Source organism: Lipomyces arxii (assembly GCF_038497795.1).
Source record: "Lipomyces arxii strain Phaff 12-163 unplaced genomic scaffold V1512scaffold_35, whole genome shotgun sequence".
NCBI classification, from domain to species: domain Eukaryota; kingdom Fungi; phylum Ascomycota; class Lipomycetes; order Lipomycetales; family Lipomycetaceae; genus Lipomyces; species Lipomyces arxii.
The window spans coordinates 1,556-22,586 of NW_027117734.1; the positions used below are offsets into that span (position 1 = coordinate 1,556).

Here is a 21,031-nt window from a genome sequence, read left to right on the forward strand (position 1 = left end):
ACTGTTATCAGAGGAATTCGACGACGAGGAGAGTTACTTATCCTGGTTCATTTACTTTTAAATTAACACCATTCTGTATTGCTAGATTGGTATTGAAGCATTAACTAAAACTCTCAGTATTGCAATTTAGTGTTTAGCAGCAAATTGTCGATTCACTGTTAATATAGTCCGTACATACAATACTTTCGAATATAATAATCACACATAACAACTGAAAATAATACTATCCTTATATACTGTATACAGTAGCCGGACGTAGTTAAGCGCCATATCTAAGCGCATCAACCCCTAAACAGGATAAGGGTTAGGGGGTTTACAGTTTCTCCGGATGAAATGATTTCCGGTTTAACAGCTGGTTCAACCGGCGGTGAAAAGGAAGCGAAAATGCACTTTTACTCAAACCGGTTTGACTCCACTTTTTCGGTTCAGTTCAATCCAGCACGGAAACGGATTAGTTCCGAAAGTCTCCACGTTCCGGGCCCTCACCTTTTCTCTCGCCACTCACACTTTTCTCTTTTTACCTTTGCGTGTGTGTGTGTGTATCTGAGTGAGTATTCTCTGTTCTCTCTCTCTCTCTCTCTCTCTTTTTCTCTCTTTATCGCTCTCCTTACATACAATCAACAACTTCCATCAACATCATTTATCTCAATCTGATTTCAGTTAATGCGGAAAGTTTTGTCTGTACCTGCCATCGCAGACATTCCATCAAATCCGTCCCCGTTACATTACTCCGCAACACCTTCCGAAGCCTCAGATCGACAAGCCTCCGCAGAAATGACTTCCTCACTAGGTCCAACTTCACATGTTCAGTCAAATCATGCTCCGGCTGAATTACCTCGGCCTTATAAATGTCCAATGTGCGATAAAGCTTTTCATCGCTTAGAACATCAAACAAGGCATATCCGTACTCATACTGGTGAAAAACCGCATGCCTGTACATATCCGGGATGTCAGAAACGGTTTTCGCGATCAGATGAATTAACTAGGCATTCTCGGATCCACACAAACGCAAATCCACGGCGGTCATACAAAACATCCATTGCGATCCAATCGCCTGCCCAATCTGGTTCTGGAAATGTGAATGTGATAGAAGACATCAAGGTTAGCAAAAGTGCTCCGACTTCAAAAGCCACGTCGCCAAACGTCTCACCACCGCACTCACATGCTCACATGGCAAGGACCGCGGTCGCAAGTACGTACACGTCTGGTGCGTCAACTCCGAATTCAACTACGCTTCCCTTGCCGTTTGATATGCACATGCTTGCTACAGCAGCTTCGCAACAGCTCGAGCGGGAAAACAGTATTCATTCGGCTCACTCGCGATCATCGTTATCGATTTTATCCGCCGCTACGACTTCGGCTTCACATCACCGGTTTCCGGGATTGACTCCTTTGACGCCTTACAACGCACCGACCACACGCCCTCATGACGACGATTTATTCATGCCCCGTCACTCGAAGCGATCGAGACCCAACTCACCCGTTTCAACCGCGCCGTCGTCGCCAGCGTTTTCGTCGTCGGACAGTCCTACTCCGGAACATACACCCTTGGTCACACCAGCCCATTCGCCAAGACTCCATCCTCGCGAGTTGGAAGCCCTGCAAGGCATTCAGCTGCCATCGATAAGATCGCTTTCTCTCAGACACATGCCCCCGCCTTTAATCCCGCTTGAAGTCGATTCGCAGCCTTCAGGAGCAGGCAGCGTGAGCGTGTCAAGATCCGGAAGCGGTACTAATTTGCGTTTACTTCCAATATCAGACATTTTATCGCAGCCACCTTCGCACTCATCTTCGAGCTCAGCGATATCTGGTGCGTTCAACCCGCATTCTCGGGTCCTGCCACCGCCTACGACTCGTGTTGCGGTCTCGGACTTGATTAACGGACACTCCTACAATTCGAGTTCGTCAAGCTCGGACACAAATGGGGAAGATCAGTACCTGAGAAGATAGTTGTTTGTGGGAATCGACGATCGAGTGGTTATAGAAGGCGTTTTTGTTTTTACTATTTGATTTTGATTGGTTATTGGCTTTACTTCTCTTCTCTTATACATATTTAATTTGTACTTTATAATTTGCGCTTATAGCTATTGTTTGTCTTGGATAAAGGTAATTGAGTAATTGTAATGCGATGTGTTGAAATAATCGCTGTACTTTCTAAGTGGCGTCTGTTAACGTTCACATGCCACCAGGTGTAGTAGAATCCAAAATAACAAGAACATATACATACGTACTATATATTTTGCTATAACGGAGCTGTGAGAACATGTGCACAAATTAGTACAGCCACACAGAGTATGCATAAATACTCTATTTTGGTACTTATTACATTTTCATCGGCTTAGGGTATTTATGCGGCTCAAATGATGTCGATCATTATACACTGGGTCACCGCATTCAATCCACGATACACAGAAGAACATGGTCAATTACAGACTAAAAGTGTCCGCAGCTTCAGGATATGATGCGGAATCAGTGGCAGATGTGCCCGTAAATACTGATACTCCGATCGAAATTGACTCTGCTGGTGCACACTCGAGTATCCTCGTCCGGATCCAGAACTTTGCCGGTCAGTTGCTTATGGCTGATCTCCAGAGATTTTTAGAACTGACATGAAACTCGACAAAGGGTATCCAGATGGGAGTCCAAGGACTAATGCGTATTTTGGGTACAAGGAGCACGAGTACGACATGTACGCCATCCGGTTTGACGTGACCTTCAAAGCCGACACATCATTTGACGACGTTCTGTTTGGCAATGACTTTGACAGGCCTATCAGGGATCATCTGCCATACGGGTTCGGCATGGCATATAAGATCTTCAATTACGCTATTGATCCGAGCGCGACTGGAGACGTGTATGCGGACAAACCGTATCTGTATGGATACGCTGTGACTAGTATCAACACGATATCGCAAGACGAGGAGACCGAGTTTTTGAAGGAAGACATGACAAAAATTATACCTGTTGAAGGTGACCTCAAGATTCCACCGATTCCGGCTGGGCGGCGGAAATTCTTTCTTCACGACCCGAATCGGACGAAATTTGTGTTCAAAGCCGGCGAGACGTACAAGTTTGATTTCTTCAATCCTTATATCGACATGGGCCACGAGTTTGCACTCAAATTGCCAGGATACAATCTCGGTATCATGAAGTACTGGGACGGGCAGCCACTACGGTACGTGCTCAAGTCGAAATCCACAGGTAAACCTTTTTTTGCTCTATTGTTTGAACTCGTACCACAAGATTAGACAATGATACATTTTTTTACAGACATTTTAAATCCGCTTGATGATGTCGGCAACGACGTCGGTCGTCGTGTTTGACCCGCCCAAGTCCGGCGTTCGTATCTTCTTCTCGACCATGTGCGCGTCGACCGCGCTGTTGATCTTTGCCGCAGGCTCGGGATGGCCCATAAACTCAAGCATCAACGCCGTAGACCTGATGGTCGCGATCGGGTTCGCAATGTTCTTGCCTTCAATATCAGGCGCCGAACCATGGCATGGCTCGCCAATGATAAACGAGTCGCCCACGTTGGCGGACGGAATCACGCCGAGCGAACCGACAAGTGCGGCTGCACCGTCGCTCAAAATGTCACCGTACAAGTTTGGCGCGACCACGACGTCAAAAATCTCAGGCTCCCGGAACATACGATACACCATCGAGTCAACAATCTGCTCCTGCACGGCAACAGACGCGTACCGGGCCTCGTTTTCGGTGTACGCTTTGCGGACGGTTTCGCGGAAAAGACCGTCGGTTGTGCTGAGTACGTTGGATTTGTGGGTAATTGTCACGATCGGACCGTTAGAGTGGAGTGTCGGTTCCGACGACGCGGCCCGGGCAGCACCACGCTGTAAGGCAATCTCAAATGCAATTTTGCCAATGTTGTATGATGCTTTTTCAGTAATTCGCTTGATTGCCTCTGCGACTTTGGTGCCGTCGTCCAGAGTCCAAATCTTCTCTTCCTTGACATACTTAATTGTCAGCCATAAACCACACAGTAAGAGCAAACCAACGTACGAGATCCTCGGTGTTCTCACGAACAATGACCATGTCGACCGGTCTGTCGTCTCCGACAGATTTAACTGGCCGTACGTTTGCGTATAGTCCTAACTTTTTTCTCAGAGCGACAATTGGGGACGAATATCCCGCAACCTTTGTAGTAGGCGAGCTATCCGTTAAAGACGTCTATGACATACCAAACAGACAGGCATACCTGACTGCACCAAACAAAGCACCCTGACATTCCTCAGACAGGATCTTGACCGTCTCGTCTGGCAATGCGACACCAGTCGCTTTGAAAGCCTCGAACCCGGCAATGAGGTCGACAAACTCAAACTTCAAACCGTAAGATGACGGGAGCGCTTCAAGCACTTGTCTACCAGCCTATACAATGAGCATTCCAACTATTAGCGTCTGAAATGATACAACATACGGGAATGACTTCCTTGCCGATACCGTCACCTGGAATTAAACCAATTTTAAGGGTCTTAAGTCCTCTGGTTTGGACCAAGTGAATTGACCGCCCAACTGACCGACGAGCTGACGTAAACAGAGAGGAGCACATTGTTCGCTGTTGTTTTATTGCCTAAACTGAACTTCGCGATGAGTACACAAAAATATTATTTTCGTTGCCTGCAATTAAGCTTTAATGACATATATGAGGGTTTAGTTTCGATATTGCTGGATGCGTTTGATCAACGATATTTTATGCAGTTTAAGCAGCAATTCATACACAAATAATGGACGACGTCGGGGCGCGACAGGTTCTGCTTGCGGTATATCTGGCTTCACTTGCACAGACCGAAGAATTACGGGTCTTGTTTGGAACAAAAGCATGGCAGGTCAGCGCGACCTCGAATCAGGCCCTGAGGGTCATGTTGGAGTTTATACCGGAGACAGTCGGGTCGGGGTCGTATTTGTCGTTGGTTAAGGATGTCGCATATGGTACTCTTGAGCAGGCCGAGACAGAGAGCGAGATTATGCCTGAGGAAGTGGCGATGCTGGATGAAGATATCGCGGTCAAGATTGTTGCTGGTTTGATAGATCAAAATGACACTGTCGAGTTCAAACAGTCAGATCCAGAACAAACAATGACAGACTGGATTTTTGCTCGGATTTACGCTGTGGAAGCCGCGTTTAGAATCGTGGACTTGGTCGAGGAAGTGTTGACCGACGTTGCATTCAAATTACCAGACGCGATTGAGCAGTGGAAGTACGGCGTGTTAAAACCGGTCCAGCAGTTTGCGACGTATTATCCCGACACGTTTATTCCGTTCACGCTACAACATCTGACCAGAGACCGCCCGACGGCCGAGTTCATCAGTTTCGTGCTGGGGCATTCGTCAACCAAGACAGTCACACGCGAGCTTTCGAACGTGGTCGTGCCCTACGTCGAGTACGTTGCTACACTTGGGGCAACCGATCCGTGGGCGGATCTGTTTGCATGGATGGTCATGATCGCAGACACGGATTTCAAGCTTGTGGTCGAGCTTATCAAAAACTGGACAGGACCAGGGTCAGATCAGGCTGGAAACTATGTTCGTGCGATGCTGGGCGCTTGTTTTGCGTGTCACAATGCGTCGTCGGAAACGTTTGAAGCCATGCGCACTGTACAGAAACGGGCATCACAGCTACTCACCAAGTCGTCGCCGTCGTCCAACCACATCGCAGTCGACGCGCACATGACTAAATTTGCTCATCCAGACGACGCGTTTGAGTATCCAGGCAGTCCAATATACCACCCATCAGAACAGAACATAGAACTACTAGACCAGCTCGTGACTGCGTCGTCAATGATGTCGCTCTATGTACCCACAAGTCTAGCCAGCATCGCCAAGCTGCGATTCTTTGCACCCAGAGACGTGCAGTTACAGTTTCTCGTTAAGATTGTGCGTGGAACAGCAAAAGAGTACGCCTACAGAGACGACAGTAACTGGCGATCGCTCAGGAGCGGCGCCCGGTGGCTGAAGAATAAGAGTCTGGTGCTTGCGAAACTGTCGGATTCGGACATTGAGAATGTGTTTTTAGGCGCGTTACTGGATTTTGGACGTGAGTGATGAGATGCGACTGGAGCGAATTTGGCTGACGAGTAGGAATTGGACTTGTGCGAGAAATATACATTGACCCGATACAGGGTCCACTGGCGCTACAAGATATCGAGAAACACGTCATCAAGGCGTTCAGGGAGCACTACGACAGTGCTTCAAACTGCAACGTGACACGTGGTAGTCTCAAGACCGCGTCACAAATGTATGCCAATGCTTATTGTGAAGTACAAAGTTAACTTGCAGATTACAACTGATTTACCCGAGTTTGCTTAACACAGCTGAACTACAACGGGAAGAAGTGCTATTAAAAGCGACACACGAGTTATCGAAATACTCGTTAACACTAGTTCAAGGCGTGCCTCTGTCGCCACTACAAATCCGAATCAGCAACGACCCTGAACAAATCATGTCCCAGTTACTGCAGTCCAACGACAAAGCATACTTGCAAATTGACGACCTGATCGGTATGACTAAAAATTTATTAATTGGCCTTGACACATTCGACGAGTCAAAACAGGGAATCGAGTACCGCGTCGTGCGAATGGGTGTCTACGCGGCGCTCACGGCCGACGACTTCCGGACCGCGTACGAGTACTGTATTGATCGTCTCTGGACGCATGCGTCTGCAATTGCAATGCTAGACCCAGACCTGGTTTGGCAGACATTCTACGCCGCAGGACGGTACGTGTCTCCTAACGCAGGCACGTCGCCGGCGGCCGGCGGTGCCAGCGGGCAGGCGCAGCATCAGTTGCGACGACATATTGGAAACATGCAATTGCAAATGGATCTACTTGCTAGAGCGATGGATATCTGTCCAGATAAGAACATGTTTGAGATCTTGAGTGTATGGCAGGAATTCGAGGTGCATCTTGCGCAGTACGAGTCGCGTTGAAACTTATAATTTAAGGTTTGAACATCTGCACTCCCAAACTCTATTGTAATCCAGGGGTTATTGCATTACGATGCCTCGTAGAACAGTAAACAAATCAACATCTAAAATGGACGATCCTCGTGACGGAGAAGACAGGCCGTTGTCGTGGCGACATCCAAGTTCATCGCCTTTAGAATTGACCAAAACAAATGGAGTCAGTAGAGCGTAATAAACATGAGAGAAGTCACTAACCAAAGTCCAGAGCTTAGACCGGATATCGTTGCTGTCATCATCACCACTTCGCCGGACGCGACCGACGCGTAAAAGCGCGCCCGACAGCTCGCCGCCTTCTGAAGTAATTCGGACATTGTCGTCTGAGACGGTGACTGCTCCAGGCGACGAACTGTGGTTGGCTATTGAGGACTTACGGCAGCGAGTATCTGTGCTAGAGGTGCGAGGGAAGAGGCCAGTGGATGCGCACTTACGGGCCGCGTTGGCGCAAACGAAAGACAAGGTCAGCTCAGAAGCGTTTGACGCGCTTGAGGCTGCGACTGTGGCAGTCGAGCTCGTGGTCGAGAGTGTGAAAATCGATCGGACTAGAGTCAAAGCCAAGACCGACGCAGTGTACCGTTCGCTGAACGAGTTGTTGATTGTGCTCGCGGATGAACGACCGCAGACGGCATTTCAAATCACGCCATCGTCACCGGGCTCAATCGCGGACCGGTTGCCGAGCCGGGCGGCGTCACGAATGCAGCGGTCGTTGGAGACCAGTCAGTTGCCGCCAGAGTTCAGGCCGGCGTCGAGGTTAGCGAGCAGGCCGGTGTCGCGACTGACGAGCAGAATTGGGGACCGGTCGGAGTCGAATGAGTTGGATGACGTGGCGCGTCGGAGAGTTTACGGCAGTAGGACTTCAATCTACGGTGTCCCAAGGACAGGGATTGGAGGTGGAAGACCGGTGTGGTCGTCACCACCGCTGTCGAGATACGGAAGGGAAAGAGATTATTAATAATCATTATACATTTTCATCTTATCATGCCAATAAACAAATCAAAAACACCGGCCGGGTCATGCTAAATTACAGTAAATTACATACAACTACGGGCTCTCCGTACAATTCTCCGCTCATCCTGGACGTGCTCAATTGCAGCCCTGTCGCGGACGTCAAGGTTTGTGACAGTCAGTGATGTCAGCCATGAAAACGATGTCACGTTCCACACAAACTTCATGACCTTGGCCGTCCAGCTATGTTGTGCCTCGGTCGCGGCCGCGTTTATCGCCGTGATGGATAATTGCGTCAGCCGACGGTGATGCGCTCGTTGACTGGCCGTACTCGCCGCACTGGTCTTGCGGGCTTGCTGTTCTCGAACACGACAGCCGGGCCGTTTGCGAGGACCGGCGCAGTCGCGAATACATCGCTGGCAAAGATCTTTTTTGCGCAGCGCGGCAGGCGGCGACATTGGCAGACTTAACCCGTTTTTCGGTTGGCGCGGAAACTTGAACCTAGACAGTCGTGGGCCGTAGCACGTGCTACAAAGAGATGTTCGGCAACACACGCACGCAACCAAGTCAGAGTTTGCCTGACACAGCGCGCAAACTGCGCCGGGCTGCCGCGGGCTTGCACGCGCAAGGGCGTGATGTGTGCGTTTGGGCGGCGGTGCAAAATAGTCGTCGACAAAGTTGAGTCCGTACGCAACATGATCAGACACGACGTCGTCGTGTTCATCGTTGCTGCTATCGTCTGTCGTCGGTGTGGTCGGTCCGTCTCGAAGCAGCAGTTCAGAAAAATACGTAAGCGATGAATGATCCAGCTGTTCAAGTGCCGAGCTTGACTTTGGTGGCGATGAGCCCGGGATTTGTGCAGCTGGTGGCGGGAGGAGCGGGAACGGTGAAATCATCGACAGCCACTTTGCTTTTGCAGGCTGTTTCTGTCTAGGCTCAAGCGTGGTCAGGTTTGGTGAGACCTGGCCAAGGACGGTGCGTGAAGTTGAGTGCATAGTCGAGCGAACGGCATCGGCAGACACGACGGACTGGGGCAGTGTAAGTGAAATTGTTGGATTTGTGAAGAGCAAGTGACGAAAGTGTAAACAACGCGAGTACAAACTACCGGTCCGGGTAACTTTGTGATTGTTGGCATGGCAACCACGCGTCGATGGACATATGCAACAGACAATAACAGCAACAAACACACGCGTCACAAAACAACGACGCGTTGAATGGCTACACACGAGGAGCTGCGAATTGCAGCGCTTGAAGCTGAAGTTCAGTCGCTGAGTACGCAATTGTCGCGTGCTGGCGCAGAGAACGATGCTGCTGCAGGTCAGAATGCGGGGCTGGTGAAGCAGGTCGACGAGCTGGCTCAGGAGGCCGAGACGTGGCGGAAAAGCAGCGATCGGTGGCGGAAACAGTACATGGCTGAGCTCAGATCTGGTGAGGAGTTGAAGGCGAGTGTTGGGGCGCTGCAGCAGGCGGTCAGTAGCCGGGACGAATCTAATAGGAAGCTGGCTCGAGAGAAAGTAGACGCACTTGCCGAAGCCAGGCTTGCGAGAGAAGACTTGAAACGAGTGACGGAGGAAGCTGAAGCTTTGGCGATAATGAATGGGAGGTTAGAGCAGCAGTTAAAAGTGTTAGAGGAGAGGGAGGAAGAGTACGAGCAGGAAATCGAGTTTCTGTCACGCAAACAAGACGAAGACGATAGTTATACAAGCAGCACCAGACACAGACGAGACTCGAACGAGTCTAATGTCAGGACGTTATCAGACGAGCTCGATCTCGAGTATGATGAGAGCATGAAGGCCAAAGTGAACGCAGTCAGGGACGGGCAAGGGTGGGACGCAATGTCTTGGTTGACACCGGACGAAATGGCCTCGCTTGCGCGGTCGGTTAGCGAAGTGTGGGGTGGAGAGACCGATTCTGCTGGTGGTGTGCTTGCTGCTGCGTTAGCGAAGCAGGCTGTTTTGATTGACAAGATAAGGGCCGAGACTGTGAAGGATGAATATACAAAGCGGGATAATGGCAAGCTTGAACACAAAGTACAAGATCCACACAAGGACGAGACTGATAATGACAAGACACAAATGGCCGAGTTGACAAAGTCACACGTTTACAACAACGAAGGCGACAAGGCCATCACGGACTTCTACAAGACACTTCAGCACCATATCCCATTTCTATGGGCCGTGAGCTACTTTATTCCATACTCGACTCTTTCGCAAGCAAAACATCAACCAACCAGACAAAAAATCGCAATACTGTTATCTTACGTCATAATACTGCTCACGACATGCACATTTTTGACTGGCGTTTTACTAGGCTTTTACATTGAAAGCGGGAGGTCAGCAGAAGCACGAGCCTGGTGTGCGCCCAACCAGTACGTTGTAGCCCGTGCAGCGGGTAGAATCGGAGTGCCGTGGTGGGTAGGGTCAAGGGTTCCAATGGTTGAAAAGCTATGTTATTCCGTGACTGGATGGATCAGTGGCTTCTAACGGCGCAAATGGCTTGGAAGCTTGCACAATACGTGAAGACGACGATACAACGACCACTACGATATATACTGCCGAAAATTAATTAAAATTCATACAACTGGGGATATCCTTAATAAAAAAAAGAAATTAATTATTTGCGCCAAAGAAATTGATTTAAACCTGAGCCATGACTGGTGCTGGTGCTGCTGCCGGACGAGACTTTGATGGCAAAGTTCCCCATCCGGTTCTCATCGCAGACGAGATTGAGACGACAAGTGCTACTAAAGCGCAAATAAAGGAGAAGTACATGAAAACAGTGTCAGCCTACAACCATTAGTCTACCGTGCTAACTAGATGTACTGTCAAATAAAACATACCTGAGCCTTACGACATCTGTCGGTAGAGTTCTGTGCAACCTTGTTACTCATGACATACGCATCATTAGTGCAGGAGTGAACTCTGATAGCTACAGCAAGAGCAGTAGCTCCAGAGAACGCAAAGACACAGACGAGGAAGTCAATGGCAGCGATAACAAATGGGAACGCAAGGAAACTGATGAACATTGCCAAAATGCCGTACATACAGCCAAATAACAGACCGAAAGCAGAAGCGAACATCATGAAATTAACTTGCGGGTTTCCGAACATGGCACCATTAATGAGAGAACCAGTCAGACCCATACAGATTGTCAGGAACACAAAGAGAAGGCATCGTAGAACGACGTTAGTAATGAACATAGCACCCATTATGTGTGTATTGTATGTGGTGTTTGTGTGTGTGTGTGTATTATTAAATGTGTGTGTATTATTGAGTGTGTAATTAACTACCGAGCGCAGTCCAGGAAGATCGAGGCCTATTTATCTTCCCGCAAATTCCGCTTTGTTTTGATCGCCACGGATGAGATGAGGTCATTAAAGAGCTTACCCGGCCTGGATAATTTGTGCCGCACTCACGCAAAACTACGTCACTGGTCATCAATCGTTTACAGTTTAATTAACCCCAACCTTTTATCACATCACAATTTCAAGCTCCCTGACTGTTCACCGCCAACTCCATAATTAACCGTGTAGCCATATGTAAAAACGGATACGTAGACAGCGTGTCGTCTTCCGCTTTGTTTCTGGTCGCGGACGACGCGAGCGCTTCAGATTGGGCCTCTCGAACCGCTGCTTCAACCGCGGCCACAGACCGAGGCGACGTCGACACATTCGCTTCCCCGTCTTCGACTTCGACTGCCGCTGCTGCTGCTGCTGCAACGGTGGCCAACGGTGCGGAGCTCGTGGCTGTCTCGCCGGTAGAGCTCGGTCTCGTAGTTCCCGCATGCATCGGCCGCAGACCTGTCAACATGCCCATGTTATTCACGTTCGCACTGTTCATAGTCACAACGCTGCTGCTCCTGCTCACGTTCGCGCTCGACGACCGTCGCCGTCGGACTTTCTCCCGTGCCATCTCATGCTCATCGCCATCGCTCCACCAGCCGTCAAACTTGAAGTCAACAAGATAATTGTTCTGCTCAAGTTGGTATAGCTGGATCTGCATCTTCATCAGCTTGCCTTGCTCACCATGCAGGTCTGCATTCGGTGCCCCTGACTCGCGCGGTAAATACTTCCACCGTACCAAGATCGTCCAAGGGTCTTCTTCCGTCGGCTTGGCCCATTCGGCACCCAAGCCTTTTAACGCCCGGTAAATCTCGCCCATGACATCGAGCGGGTATGACCGACTACGGATCCCAAAATGCCACCGAGTCTTGCTCCGCCTCGTAGTAGCCACGTGCGACTGAGCCAGGCGCTCTAAATTCGCACTCAGCTCCGGATGCTTGGCCAGCATGTTTGCGCGGTGATACGTCGGCAGCGACGACGGCAAGACAGCAATAGTCGTATTCGGAGTCGAGATGTCGGCCGCGTTCAATGCGCTTGACAGATGATGGCTGTCGAACGTCAGTGTCTGTTCATTGCCTTTGCGGTGAAGTGATCCCTGATTCGACCGCAGACCGCCTTGATCCCATGTCATTGGACTAGACGCAAACTCGTTATTGGTCGTGTCCATCAGCTTGTTTTCGCGCATCAACTCGTAGGCGTCCCGAATCTCGTTTGACTCGGCCTTGTTTTTCAATGCATCGTACACTTCCTCCTTGTCGTATCCCATCGTCCGACCGAGAGCACCGACGACCGTATCATCAATTTCCGCCCCGCTCTTGTCTTCTGGCGGTAGCAAATATTCTGCCAGATTGACCTTAAACCACTTGTCCTGCATAATTTCTCTAACAGTAATTCGATTTAACGGGTTCACGACCAGCATTCTTTGTAGCAGGTGTTTTGCATCTGGCGACAAATACGACGGCAAGGTGTATACGCCGCCTGTAATTTTCTTAAACAACGTCGGAATAAACTCGTCGTCAAATGGTAGTCTTCCACACAGCATGACGTACAAAATGACACCACAACTCCAGACATCGACCTCGGGTCCAGCATACAACTTGCCAGAGATGACTTCTGGGGCAGCATAATTAGGGGACCCGCAACTTGTCTTAAGGAAGTTGCCATCAGTCATGATATTTGACAGTCCGAAGTCAGCGATTTTGACGTTCAAGTTCTCATCCAACAGTAAGTTCTCTGGTTTCAAATCGCGATGAACAATTTTATGCCTATGACAGTACTCTACGGCGCCAATGATCTGCTGAAAGAACCGTCTGGCCTCGTCTTCGGGCATTTTCCCACGCTGAACAATATAATCGAACAGTTCTTTTCCAGCAAATTCGATGACCATAATAATTTCGTCTTTGGATTTGATTACATCGTATAATTTGATAATGTGTGGATGCCGTAATAAACGAAGATATGAGATTTCCCGCTCAACTCGTCCCTGCATATCGGATTTTGCGAGTGTTTTGCGATTTATGATTTTCAAAGCAACGCGTTGATGAGTAGCCAAATGATACGCAACTAAGGGATTGTTAGTAAGTTGAATCATCTCATATGCACCAAATACGTACGTTTGACTTTTCCAAACGACCCTTCACCAAGCGTCTTGATGATCTGATACCTGCCTATTCGGCCATTAGAGGAAGTTGAATCTGTTCTTGTTCTGCCAATAACAGCAGCCGAAGCTGGTATTTGTTGATTTTTCATTGATATCGTTGGATTAATCGGATCAGCAGTCGACATTTTTCTTAAACAAAACTGAGTGGACACGAAATATTTCAAAATGGATCAAGAACGTGACGGAACCGGTCGAAGCGACACGAGGCGACTTGAACCGGACTTGAGGCGGGGGGGAGTACGTGTCACATATAGGTCACGAATCACACATTGGTCACATATTAAATAGTTACCCTGCCGTATGCTTAAGAGCGAGTTACACGTGATTCAATTTACTATTTATTAATTCCCTAATTCACAGACATGTCACGTGACATTGCATATACGGTAAGGGTATATTTATTCTGCGTTAATAATGCGAGGAAAGTAGTTGAATCCATGGTAGTTAATAAGTGTATTAAAGTACTCCTAATAACGATAATTGTATCACAACTCTATCTAATAGACCATGAACGCTCAATTACAGTATTATATTACCTGTCCATCGCTATTTTTTGGAAGCATGCTTTAATGGACTAGTTATTTCGTAAATCAGTATTAATTAAGTTCCTTCATATTGACATTACTACTAACTAGTGTGCAGACAATCAGACTACCCTAATATATATCTGGGTAACTATACCTAAGTTCGTCAATTTACGAACGATTAATAAAGTTTACTGCATTGAATATGGGGTCTCCGTTCTTTATATGCTAAAACATGGGGTCGAGATTCGTTCTGCAAAAAAGGATTTACGGCTTCGAATTTGATAGAGCGGAAGTCATTAATTTTGCAGTGTGCCAAGGACATCTACAAGCTCGGTGTTGTGCACAGCGACGTAAGAAAGAAGAAGGGCTGGTGCAGCCTGGCCTACGATAAATGACGTCATGGATGATAATTGATTTTAAACGGCAAATACAGTGCTCCTTAAGACGATGTCTGTGCCACGTGACAAGTTCGTAGTTTCGGAGTGAGCGAAAAAGGCCGTCGCTAATAATAGGCGAAATGCGCGTCTGGTCTTATAATATGGCCTAAAAAGGCATTCAGTCTGTGCTGGGTGGGGATTGCGGTGTAAATATCTGTTTGCATTTGTGTTTGCTGTGTTTGTTCTTCGAGCTCTTAATACTGTAGAATATGCTTTGCTATTTCGACGTAGCATCGGACATCTAATTATGCCCAGTAAACGTAGTTAGAGTCGGGTCTCTTCTTGAGATTTACTCCAAGTTGAGCGATAAAGAAAGAAATTGCATAATTTAAAGAGATAAGGCAGCTTTATATGCGCATAATTTATAATGAATACTCATCAATTTTCCGTCTATATTGTTATCATTGTCTATTGTTCTATATAACCTGCAAATAGTGTGCATTTCACGATGTCCCAGAAACCTAATAACTGACATTCATAACTGTAAACCTTAAAAAAAAACTCTCTTTCTCCTAACCCTACTAAAATTAAAACAGGGTAAATCTTTATTTAGAGAGCCCGACCGTCAGCCACTCGATACTTCCCACGTTTCACTTTACTTTAACGCCTTTGAATATCTATCTTCCTAAATATCGTCATGGCAAATCTTAACGTGGCCGCGATCGACAGATCTTTGTCGACTGTTCATAATGTGAGTTATTTGCTATATAATCGTCATATACGCTCACTAATATTAAAAGGAACTTGAGTTTTTAAAAGCATCAGGCGTACTTTCAAGCCAAGCATTCGAACAAATCTCAAATCAAATCCCAAGAACTTATCACCCAGATTCAAATCAGCTCAGTCAGACTCCAGAAGTTACAATAAGTCCACCAATGCAAGAAAAACAGCAATACAACGCACCACCGCAGTATAGTACAGCTATGTCATCAGGGCAGCCGGAGATGGTTGAGGCGTTGTACGACTATAGACCATCAGATTCGTCCGATTTGCCACTTTATCGTGGTGCACAAATTATCGTGATTGAAAAGATTAATCCTGACTGGTGGCGTGGTCGCGATAAGAATACAAATGCTGAAGGAATCTTTCCATCGTCGTACGTCAAAACTGTTGAAGGCTTTCCATCTCGTGCGCCTTCACCATACACACCACAGCAACAGCAGCAGCAATATCAGCAGTATCAACAGCCTCAACAACAGTATCAACCTCAACAGTACATTGCTCCAACACCTCAACCATACTATCCACCTCCATCGCCACAACCGCAAGATCAAGGCCAGGGCTCACAGCAGCATCAGCACAATGGACAACAGCATCATAGTGGACTCGAACGCGCTGGCAAAAAGTTTGGAAAGAAACTAGGAAATGCTGCTATTTTTGGTGCGGGAGCTACGATTGGGTCTAATATTGTAAACTCCATTTTTTAGTTGGCTATATATTGTTTTTTTGTTTGTGTTCTTGTTTATTGTTTATTGTTTAAGGGTATTATATAGGAATGGGCAGGAATTGGATCATGAATAGGAATATGAACATCACGACGCATAAAGTATGTAGGAGTAGTATAAACGCAACCCTGAATATTCTACGCAGATGACTTATAATACCCACGCACAATGGACCCACCAAAACTATCAAGATTCCAGAAATACTTATATCTGGCTAATTCAGGGTACATTAGATCAATATGGTTAAGGTGGAAAATGCTGCGCCGAGTGCCATTCCGGAAACGCTTCTTAATTGGTACTAAGCACAACTATTATGATGTCTGCATATCAACAACTAACGACAACAGGAACTGATCTTGAAGGGAACACGTTTTGGGAATGGAACAATCTAAATAATCCTGGACGACAAAGAAGATTAGTCGAGTTACGTAATGGCAAAACCGAGTACGTTGACTACAGTCTACCTCGTATGTTAACTTCAGCTCATCACTACAATTATACTAATAGAGCAAGCACAATGGGGCCAATGGTTACGACATGTACGATACGAACCCCCGACTGTACAGGAACTCATGAATGAAAACGTTCGAAGAGCTGGAATTGCTGCCAGGGTTGCAGCTGCGGAACAGAGATGGAAGAGCATACCACTTAAAGACAGACCGGTTGAACATAATTCAGTTAGTCCTCAAGGAATGCCTGGTGCTGATATGCTTGATACAAACAAGTCAAGACCTGCTAGTCATCAACATAGTGCAGGTGCGTCTATTTCTATCTACTATATATGCTTCATCGTACTAATTCAACAGTCGGCTCGGAATTCCAACCTTCAAATTGGACACGTAAACCAGCACAAAGATCTTAGAAGAACAATAAAGTAAATAGCCCTCCTACATATTTCTCTACTTCTTATCACTACTCGTACACATTTGCAAAAAGAGTGGTTCGGACTCTCATCGTGGTGCGGCTACCCTTCTCACTCACCCCTCACGTACTCGACTCACATCTATATAGCCCATTGTGTCCTACTGAATTGACGGCATGAATGGCTACCTCGGATCTACCGCTGTATAAAACAATTGCGCCTGTGACGACAAACTTGTTTCAAAACGTAACGCTCCGTGGCAATGTCTCCGTTTTCAACACTGAATCGTACCTGAACGTGCCGTACGCTCACAATCCAGTCCGATGGACCCCACCAAAGCGCTACTCGTCTGCGCAACACTACATCTCTGTCTTCAAACCCAGTGCGGACACTCTCGAGCTCGACTGTACAAAGTACGGGCCACGTGCACCGCAAGATATGTCGGACTCGACCTTGCACTGGGTACTGGCGCCTTGGTTCCCACGATTATCAAACATGAGATACCACGAAGAAGAGCACGCGTTGCAATTGAATATCTACAAGCCTGCAGGTGTCGTCAAAGACTTGCCAGTCCTGGTCTACGTTCACGGAGGCGGGTTCGTGAATGGGGACAATAGTTCAGAGTTTGACGGCACCATGCTCGTTCGACGGTCAGTCGAGCTCGGGAAGCCAATTATTGTCGTGTCTGCAAATTACAGATTGAATGTGCTTGGATACTTTTTGTCGCCTGAACTGGAAAAAGAACAAGGGTTTGTGTCCCCGAACTTTGGGTTACTGGACCAGAGAGCTGCTTTGGTTTGGATCCAGCAGTTCATTGGGATATTTGGAGGCGACAAAACAAACGTGACGTTTTCGGGCGAATCCGCGGGTGCGATGTCGTGCATGGTCCTTGCTCAACAGCCAGAGCACAATTTTGACGACAACGACGCAATCTTCAAAAACGTTATTTCACTATCCGCACCAGCTTTGAAACTCAAGTCGCAAGTCGAGATGATCTCGCTTTACGAGTACTTACTCGCAAACTCGCGATATACTCCAGAAAAGGGCAGCGCGCTCGACTACCTTCGTACAATCCCATTTGACAAGATCGTCAAGATGAAGGCTAAAGGTATTGGTCCTGTTGCCGCGGAGCCTGTGCTTTTTCAGAAAGGATATGACCAGACGTACACGGACTCGAAGCCGGCGAGCTGGGTCAAAGGCATGATGCTCGGTACCGCGTACCACGAAACGTCGTTCTTTAGTATTGGGTTGGGTGGATGGCGCGACAAGACTGCGGGAGAACTGTATACTAAATGGGAGAATGCAGTCAAAGAGTTGCCTCCAAGCGTTGCCACCACAATTGCAGACGCGTACGGGATTTCAAAACCAACTGACGACTCCGAAACGTCGTGGAGCAAGATAGCGGGTCCCTTGATGATGATTGCGTCTGATACGCTGTTTGACGTGCATAACTACGACCGGGCGATCGATTGTGCAGGCACGTCGACAAAAGCGTATTTGTTCCAGCTCAAGCAGACTGATCCTTTCAAAAGCAGTGTCATGAACGGGTGGTCGTGCCATTCATGGACTATACCGTTCTTATTGTGCACGACCTCTGTTGCGCGCAAATGGCTGAAGGATAGTGTTAAAAACATGTCTCTGACTACTCAGGACACGATTGACGAGTTCTTTGCACAGCACGAGTGTTTGTGTGAGCAAGATGAGATTGAGTTGCAAGCCGGAGCGGACGCGATGACGGAGAGAGTGGTGAAGTTCATGTATGGGGTTGAACCGTGGTCGGAGTTTAATGCGGAAGGGCACAAGAGTTTTGTTATTGATGGAGTTCGGAGTGGTGAAGTTGATGACGACATGAGGAGAAGACGTGGGGGTCGCTGGTTTGCATGGGACAGGCTGGATGAGGAAGCGAAAGCGGGGATTTTGAAGATTGTGGGGTTGATCCGATAGCATTAATAATGAGACACATACTAAATTAGTAAGTGAGAGGAACGATCAGGGAAAATCTGGGGTAATCGTTCGGGTAATTATTTCAGTCAGGGTAACTTGGATCTGCTGACATATCGAACGTTGTCGACGACGAGCATTTTGAGACATGACGAAAGGCTTTTTATTATAAAAGCTGACTTTTCCCTGCTTTTCCACACAATTGTCATTTGTGCCCCTCATTTAAAAATGGTCAAATTTTACAAGTCAAATTATACGCATAATCATGATTTTGATACGTTTTCTGTTGCATTTTTCTTACGGTATCCAAAGTGAGTAAACTGTGGCGAATGAGATAGAAGAGAATTAGGCTAATAATGATAGTCCGTACGCTACTCACGTGGTCTCGGTGGATACGTTGTCAAGGTCAGTTGATGATCAAGGGAGATTGCACACGTTGCGACTCATAGTCAAGCAAGGCAAATTGCCAAACTGGTGTCGAGCCTTGCTTGCGTCGTCCAAGATCAATATTTCAGAGAGTTTGGTGCTCGAGACCTCGGTCATTGACCGGCACAACAAGGTTATTTACACTGACAGCCGGAACGTGGACTACACCAAAATCATGCGCGTGGTTGAGACAGCGACGTATAGGGCGAACGTGGTCGACAAGGTCGAGACTGTGAACGCGCAGACGACTGTGTCGTTCGTATCGAGTTTCGGGTTTGCGTCAATGAAGGACAGAATGGAACTGTGGGGACAGCGCAAGATGGGCGAGAACTTGGACCGGTCACGGCTAGGAATGGGGTTTGTCATGGATCGGTTGCGGGAACAGGGTGGCAAGATCAAGCTGTTCCAGCTTGCCATGCAGCGGACCATGTCTGCCGCTCAGCCTGTTTCTACTGCTTAGCTTAAGTTTGTTTTGTTAGTTTCGCATAAGTAAGGCGTTTATTGTAAATACATCTATCTACTATTTCTTCTTTGTGGCCTCTTCTGGCTTTGGTTTGGGCTTGATTGGCACCAGACGCTCTTGCTTGCCCCACTCAAGTGTCCGGGCAGACATAAACTCCTTCACAAGCTCATCTGAAACCGCTGCTCTGTTCTTTTGGAACTCGCCAACGAATTCCTGTAAAACGTTGATACATAGGACTTTCAGCTCACCCGTTAGCAGCTCCCCTTTAGTGTACGCGGCCCTGATGCGTTCGAGCTCCTCATCGTCCTCCAAAAAAAAAGAGAGATATTGAAACGAAACATCGACGTCCGGGTTACCGCCATACTTGCGCTGCTCCTCTAAAGTGTCGCGACCACCGGAGAACGCATACCGTTTGATTTTCCGGTCAATCTGCTTCGCCGTGTCGGTCATGAAGATTGCCGAACTGTCGACCGACGCCGACATCTTACTCTGCGACCCTTGCAGTGCCGGGAAGAACCGGGAGTGAATCAATGACGGCTTCGGGTACCGCAGCTTGAATGCGACGTCCCTGCACACACGGAAGTACGGGTCCTGGTCGATCGCACATGGGATCAACGACGGGATATCTTTGCGCGTGCCGAAAATATGCGGGAACGAGTTTGAGAACGCGGCGGTGATTTGGATCGAGGCGAAGTGCAGCTTGCCAATGTTGTCCGAGTCGCCAAACCCAAAGACGGACTTCGCAGTAGAAGTCGTGATTTGACGAGACACCCGGACAACGTTCTCGTAGTATGCACCGCCCATGTACTGCAAATCAGAAAAGATAAAGGTTTTTTTGGGGTCAAATCCGACGGCGATGATGTCCCTTGCGTTCTGAGCTGTAAACTTCTTGACGTCTTCGATTGTCAGTTCACTTTTGAACAAGAACTTTTCATCGTCAGTCATTTCAATCACGAGAGGCACATCAAACACGTCTTGCAACCATCTAGCTCGAGTCAGTGAATGCTTCATACTAAACACTAAACAGCGCATTACTTTGTGAACATGAACGGCGTCATATGACCTAAATGCATACTATCACTTGAAGGTCCTCGTCCGGTATACAAAAAAAACGGTTTGCCCTGTTCATATCTAGACAGAATATCATCTAAATCACTTCACAAAATCAGTCCCTCCAATTCCTTCCCTTCTTAACACAGTTAAAACTCACCGCTCGCTGAAAACAACTCCACGCCGTAGTAGTCTATGAGGCCGATGTCCAGTCACCCGCTCAAACCTCTCCAACGTGGCTTCAGTAATCTTCTTGGTCCCAAAACTTTCAATCAATCGGTCATAGTCAATCTCCTGCGCTTTGCCGTCCACAACAGCGCCCTCGACCTCCCACGGCGTCACGACCTGCGCTGAACTGCTGATGCTCAAGTTCTCGACAGCTTCTTCGGCCATTGCGATAATGAGTGCTTTGGTCGTGCTTGGGCTGCAAAGAATTTCTCGTCCGATGCCTTGTGAGGCTCT

The 21,031-nt window shown here is 47.7% G+C and overlaps 14 protein-coding genes across 14 annotated transcripts; 9 read left to right on the forward strand and 5 right to left on the reverse strand.

The window, feature by feature from the left end:
* The first annotated feature begins 498 nt into the window (after positions 1–498).
* On the forward strand, positions 499–2,284 carry V1512DRAFT_268370 (uncharacterized protein). Its single transcript, XM_066917469.1, has one exon. It carries the CDS (start codon positions 664–666, stop codon positions 1,948–1,950), a length of 1,287 nt encoding a protein of 428 aa, XP_066769127.1. The 5' UTR covers positions 499–663; the 3' UTR covers positions 1,951–2,284.
* A 116-nt stretch (positions 2,285–2,400) lies between these two features.
* On the forward strand, positions 2,401–3,273 carry V1512DRAFT_268371 (uncharacterized protein). Its single transcript, XM_066917470.1, has 2 exons — positions 2,401–2,566; positions 2,626–3,273. The coding sequence occupies exons 1-2, from the start codon at positions 2,419–2,421 to the stop codon at positions 3,246–3,248; spliced, it is 771 nt and encodes a 256-aa protein (XP_066769128.1). The 5' UTR covers positions 2,401–2,418; the 3' UTR covers positions 3,249–3,273.
* On the reverse strand, positions 2,951–4,625 carry V1512DRAFT_113116 (uncharacterized protein). Its single transcript, XM_066912902.1, has 4 exons — positions 4,433–4,625; positions 4,214–4,383; positions 4,018–4,168; positions 2,951–3,971 (listed from the first exon to the last, which is right to left on the reverse strand). The coding sequence occupies exons 1-4, from the start codon at positions 4,562–4,564 to the stop codon at positions 3,276–3,278; spliced, it is 1,149 nt and encodes a 382-aa protein (XP_066769129.1). The 5' UTR covers positions 4,565–4,625; the 3' UTR covers positions 2,951–3,275.
* A 27-nt stretch (positions 4,626–4,652) lies between these two features.
* V1512DRAFT_268376 (Sec39 domain-containing protein) lies at positions 4,653–6,994 on the forward strand. Its single transcript, XM_066917471.1, has 3 exons — positions 4,653–6,048; positions 6,093–6,249; positions 6,291–6,994. The coding sequence occupies exons 1-3, from the start codon at positions 4,740–4,742 to the stop codon at positions 6,937–6,939; spliced, it is 2,115 nt and encodes a 704-aa protein (XP_066769130.1). The 5' UTR covers positions 4,653–4,739; the 3' UTR covers positions 6,940–6,994.
* Positions 6,995–7,039: 45 nt separating this feature from the next.
* Positions 7,040–7,976, forward strand: V1512DRAFT_268378 (uncharacterized protein). Its single transcript, XM_066917472.1, has 2 exons — positions 7,040–7,132; positions 7,181–7,976. Exons 1-2 carry the CDS (start codon positions 7,046–7,048, stop codon positions 7,922–7,924), a joined length of 831 nt encoding a protein of 276 aa, XP_066769131.1. The 5' UTR covers positions 7,040–7,045; the 3' UTR covers positions 7,925–7,976.
* On the reverse strand, positions 7,918–8,970 carry V1512DRAFT_268379 (uncharacterized protein). The gene has a single exon (XM_066917473.1). It carries the CDS (start codon positions 8,910–8,912, stop codon positions 8,004–8,006), a length of 909 nt encoding a protein of 302 aa, XP_066769132.1. The 5' UTR covers positions 8,913–8,970; the 3' UTR covers positions 7,918–8,003.
* V1512DRAFT_268380 (uncharacterized protein) lies at positions 8,872–10,548 on the forward strand. The gene has a single exon (XM_066917474.1). The coding sequence runs from the start codon at positions 9,132–9,134 to the stop codon at positions 10,398–10,400; it is 1,269 nt and encodes a 422-aa protein (XP_066769133.1). The 5' UTR covers positions 8,872–9,131; the 3' UTR covers positions 10,401–10,548.
* V1512DRAFT_244199 (membrane-associating domain-containing protein) lies at positions 10,467–11,259 on the reverse strand. Its single transcript, XM_066914329.1, has 2 exons — positions 10,757–11,259; positions 10,467–10,703 (listed from the first exon to the last, which is right to left on the reverse strand). The coding sequence occupies exons 1-2, from the start codon at positions 11,123–11,125 to the stop codon at positions 10,554–10,556; spliced, it is 519 nt and encodes a 172-aa protein (XP_066769134.1). The 5' UTR covers positions 11,126–11,259; the 3' UTR covers positions 10,467–10,553.
* Positions 11,260–13,825, reverse strand: V1512DRAFT_288263 (kinase-like domain-containing protein). Its single transcript, XM_066918136.1, has 2 exons — positions 13,372–13,825; positions 11,260–13,321 (listed from the first exon to the last, which is right to left on the reverse strand). The coding sequence occupies exons 1-2, from the start codon at positions 13,541–13,543 to the stop codon at positions 11,403–11,405; spliced, it is 2,091 nt and encodes a 696-aa protein (XP_066769135.1). The 5' UTR covers positions 13,544–13,825; the 3' UTR covers positions 11,260–11,402.
* A 1,162-nt stretch (positions 13,826–14,987) lies between these two features.
* Positions 14,988–15,921, forward strand: V1512DRAFT_268387 (SH3 domain-containing protein). Its single transcript, XM_066917475.1, has 2 exons — positions 14,988–15,073; positions 15,123–15,921. Exons 1-2 carry the CDS (start codon positions 15,020–15,022, stop codon positions 15,807–15,809), a joined length of 741 nt encoding a protein of 246 aa, XP_066769136.1. The 5' UTR covers positions 14,988–15,019; the 3' UTR covers positions 15,810–15,921.
* A 74-nt stretch (positions 15,922–15,995) lies between these two features.
* On the forward strand, positions 15,996–16,689 carry V1512DRAFT_250109 (uncharacterized protein; the record flags this gene model as incomplete). The annotated part of the gene is made up of 4 exons (XM_066914645.1): positions 15,996–16,122; positions 16,175–16,294; positions 16,341–16,583; positions 16,634–16,689. The coding sequence occupies 4 exons, from the start codon at positions 15,996–15,998 to the stop codon at positions 16,687–16,689; spliced, it is 546 nt and encodes a 181-aa protein (XP_066769137.1).
* A 95-nt stretch (positions 16,690–16,784) lies between these two features.
* On the forward strand, positions 16,785–18,764 carry V1512DRAFT_113081 (Alpha/Beta hydrolase protein). Its single transcript, XM_066912901.1, has one exon. It carries the CDS (start codon positions 16,870–16,872, stop codon positions 18,631–18,633), a length of 1,764 nt encoding a protein of 587 aa, XP_066769138.1. The 5' UTR covers positions 16,785–16,869; the 3' UTR covers positions 18,634–18,764.
* Positions 18,765–18,782: 18 nt separating this feature from the next.
* On the forward strand, positions 18,783–19,581 carry V1512DRAFT_278426 (PRELI-like family-domain-containing protein). Its single transcript, XM_066917962.1, has 2 exons — positions 18,783–18,941; positions 18,994–19,581. Exons 1-2 carry the CDS (start codon positions 18,859–18,861, stop codon positions 19,514–19,516), a joined length of 606 nt encoding a protein of 201 aa, XP_066769139.1. The 5' UTR covers positions 18,783–18,858; the 3' UTR covers positions 19,517–19,581.
* Positions 19,530–20,992, reverse strand: V1512DRAFT_268391 (tryptophanyl-tRNA synthetase). Its single transcript, XM_066917476.1, has 3 exons — positions 20,730–20,992; positions 20,555–20,674; positions 19,530–20,504 (listed from the first exon to the last, which is right to left on the reverse strand). The coding sequence occupies exons 1-3, from the start codon at positions 20,960–20,962 to the stop codon at positions 19,577–19,579; spliced, it is 1,281 nt and encodes a 426-aa protein (XP_066769140.1). The 5' UTR covers positions 20,963–20,992; the 3' UTR covers positions 19,530–19,576.
* Positions 20,993–21,031: the final 39 nt, after the last annotated feature.

What these genes read in the sequence shown, in the direction of transcription:
- V1512DRAFT_113081 (XM_066912901.1), top strand. Translation starts at nt 16,870, where the DNA reads ATGGCTACCTCGGATCTACCGCTGTATAAAACAATTGCGCCTGTGACG.
- V1512DRAFT_268370 (XM_066917469.1), top strand. Translation starts at nt 664, where the DNA reads ATGCGGAAAGTTTTGTCTGTACCTGCCATCGCAGACATTCCATCAAAT.
- V1512DRAFT_268379 (XM_066917473.1), bottom strand. Translation starts at nt 8,912, where the DNA reads ATGCACTCAACTTCACGCACCGTCCTTGGCCAGGTCTCACCAAACCTG.
- V1512DRAFT_288263 (XM_066918136.1), bottom strand. Translation starts at nt 13,543, where the DNA reads ATGTCGACTGCTGATCCGATTAATCCAACGATATCAATGAAAAATCAA. An exon ending in GTCGTTTGGAAAAGTCAAAC is followed by an intron (nt 13,322 to 13,371) that starts GTACGTATTTGG and finishes ACAATCCCTTAG; the next exon opens with TTGCGTATCATTTGGCTACT.
- V1512DRAFT_268387 (XM_066917475.1), top strand. Translation starts at nt 15,020, where the DNA reads ATGGCAAATCTTAACGTGGCCGCGATCGACAGATCTTTGTCGACTGTT. An exon ending in CTTTGTCGACTGTTCATAAT is followed by an intron (nt 15,074 to 15,122) that starts GTGAGTTATTTG and finishes TAATATTAAAAG; the next exon opens with GAACTTGAGTTTTTAAAAGC.
- V1512DRAFT_244199 (XM_066914329.1), bottom strand. Translation starts at nt 11,125, where the DNA reads ATGGGTGCTATGTTCATTACTAACGTCGTTCTACGATGCCTTCTCTTT. An exon ending in ACAGATGTCGTAAGGCTCAG is followed by an intron (nt 10,704 to 10,756) that starts GTATGTTTTATT and finishes TAATGGTTGTAG; the next exon opens with GCTGACACTGTTTTCATGTA.
- V1512DRAFT_278426 (XM_066917962.1), top strand. Translation starts at nt 18,859, where the DNA reads ATGGTCAAATTTTACAAGTCAAATTATACGCATAATCATGATTTTGAT. An exon ending in TTTTTCTTACGGTATCCAAA is followed by an intron (nt 18,942 to 18,993) that starts GTGAGTAAACTG and finishes TAATAATGATAG; the next exon opens with TCCGTACGCTACTCACGTGG.
- V1512DRAFT_268371 (XM_066917470.1), top strand. Translation starts at nt 2,419, where the DNA reads ATGGTCAATTACAGACTAAAAGTGTCCGCAGCTTCAGGATATGATGCG. An exon ending in CCGGATCCAGAACTTTGCCG is followed by an intron (nt 2,567 to 2,625) that starts GTCAGTTGCTTA and finishes AACTCGACAAAG; the next exon opens with GGTATCCAGATGGGAGTCCA.
- V1512DRAFT_268391 (XM_066917476.1), bottom strand. Translation starts at nt 20,962, where the DNA reads ATGGCCGAAGAAGCTGTCGAGAACTTGAGCATCAGCAGTTCAGCGCAG. An exon ending in GGAGTTGTTTTCAGCGAGCG is followed by an intron (nt 20,675 to 20,729) that starts GTGAGTTTTAAC and finishes GATTTTGTGAAG; the next exon opens with TGATTTAGATGATATTCTGT. An exon ending in ACGCCGTTCATGTTCACAAA is followed by an intron (nt 20,505 to 20,554) that starts GTAATGCGCTGT and finishes GACTCGAGCTAG; the next exon opens with ATGGTTGCAAGACGTGTTTG.
- V1512DRAFT_113116 (XM_066912902.1), bottom strand. Translation starts at nt 4,564, where the DNA reads ATGTGCTCCTCTCTGTTTACGTCAGCTCGTCGGTCAGTTGGGCGGTCA. An exon ending in GCTTTGTTTGGTGCAGTCAG is followed by an intron (nt 4,169 to 4,213) that starts GTATGCCTGTCT and finishes TTTAACGGATAG; the next exon opens with CTCGCCTACTACAAAGGTTG. An exon ending in GTGAGAACACCGAGGATCTC is followed by an intron (nt 3,972 to 4,017) that starts GTACGTTGGTTT and finishes CTGACAATTAAG; the next exon opens with TATGTCAAGGAAGAGAAGAT.
- V1512DRAFT_268378 (XM_066917472.1), top strand. Translation starts at nt 7,046, where the DNA reads ATGGACGATCCTCGTGACGGAGAAGACAGGCCGTTGTCGTGGCGACAT. An exon ending in AATTGACCAAAACAAATGGA is followed by an intron (nt 7,133 to 7,180) that starts GTCAGTAGAGCG and finishes ACCAAAGTCCAG; the next exon opens with AGCTTAGACCGGATATCGTT.
- V1512DRAFT_268376 (XM_066917471.1), top strand. Translation starts at nt 4,740, where the DNA reads ATGGACGACGTCGGGGCGCGACAGGTTCTGCTTGCGGTATATCTGGCT. An exon ending in CGCGTTACTGGATTTTGGAC is followed by an intron (nt 6,049 to 6,092) that starts GTGAGTGATGAG and finishes GCTGACGAGTAG; the next exon opens with GAATTGGACTTGTGCGAGAA. An exon ending in CTCAAGACCGCGTCACAAAT is followed by an intron (nt 6,250 to 6,290) that starts GTATGCCAATGC and finishes GTTAACTTGCAG; the next exon opens with ATTACAACTGATTTACCCGA.
- V1512DRAFT_268380 (XM_066917474.1), top strand. Translation starts at nt 9,132, where the DNA reads ATGGCTACACACGAGGAGCTGCGAATTGCAGCGCTTGAAGCTGAAGTT.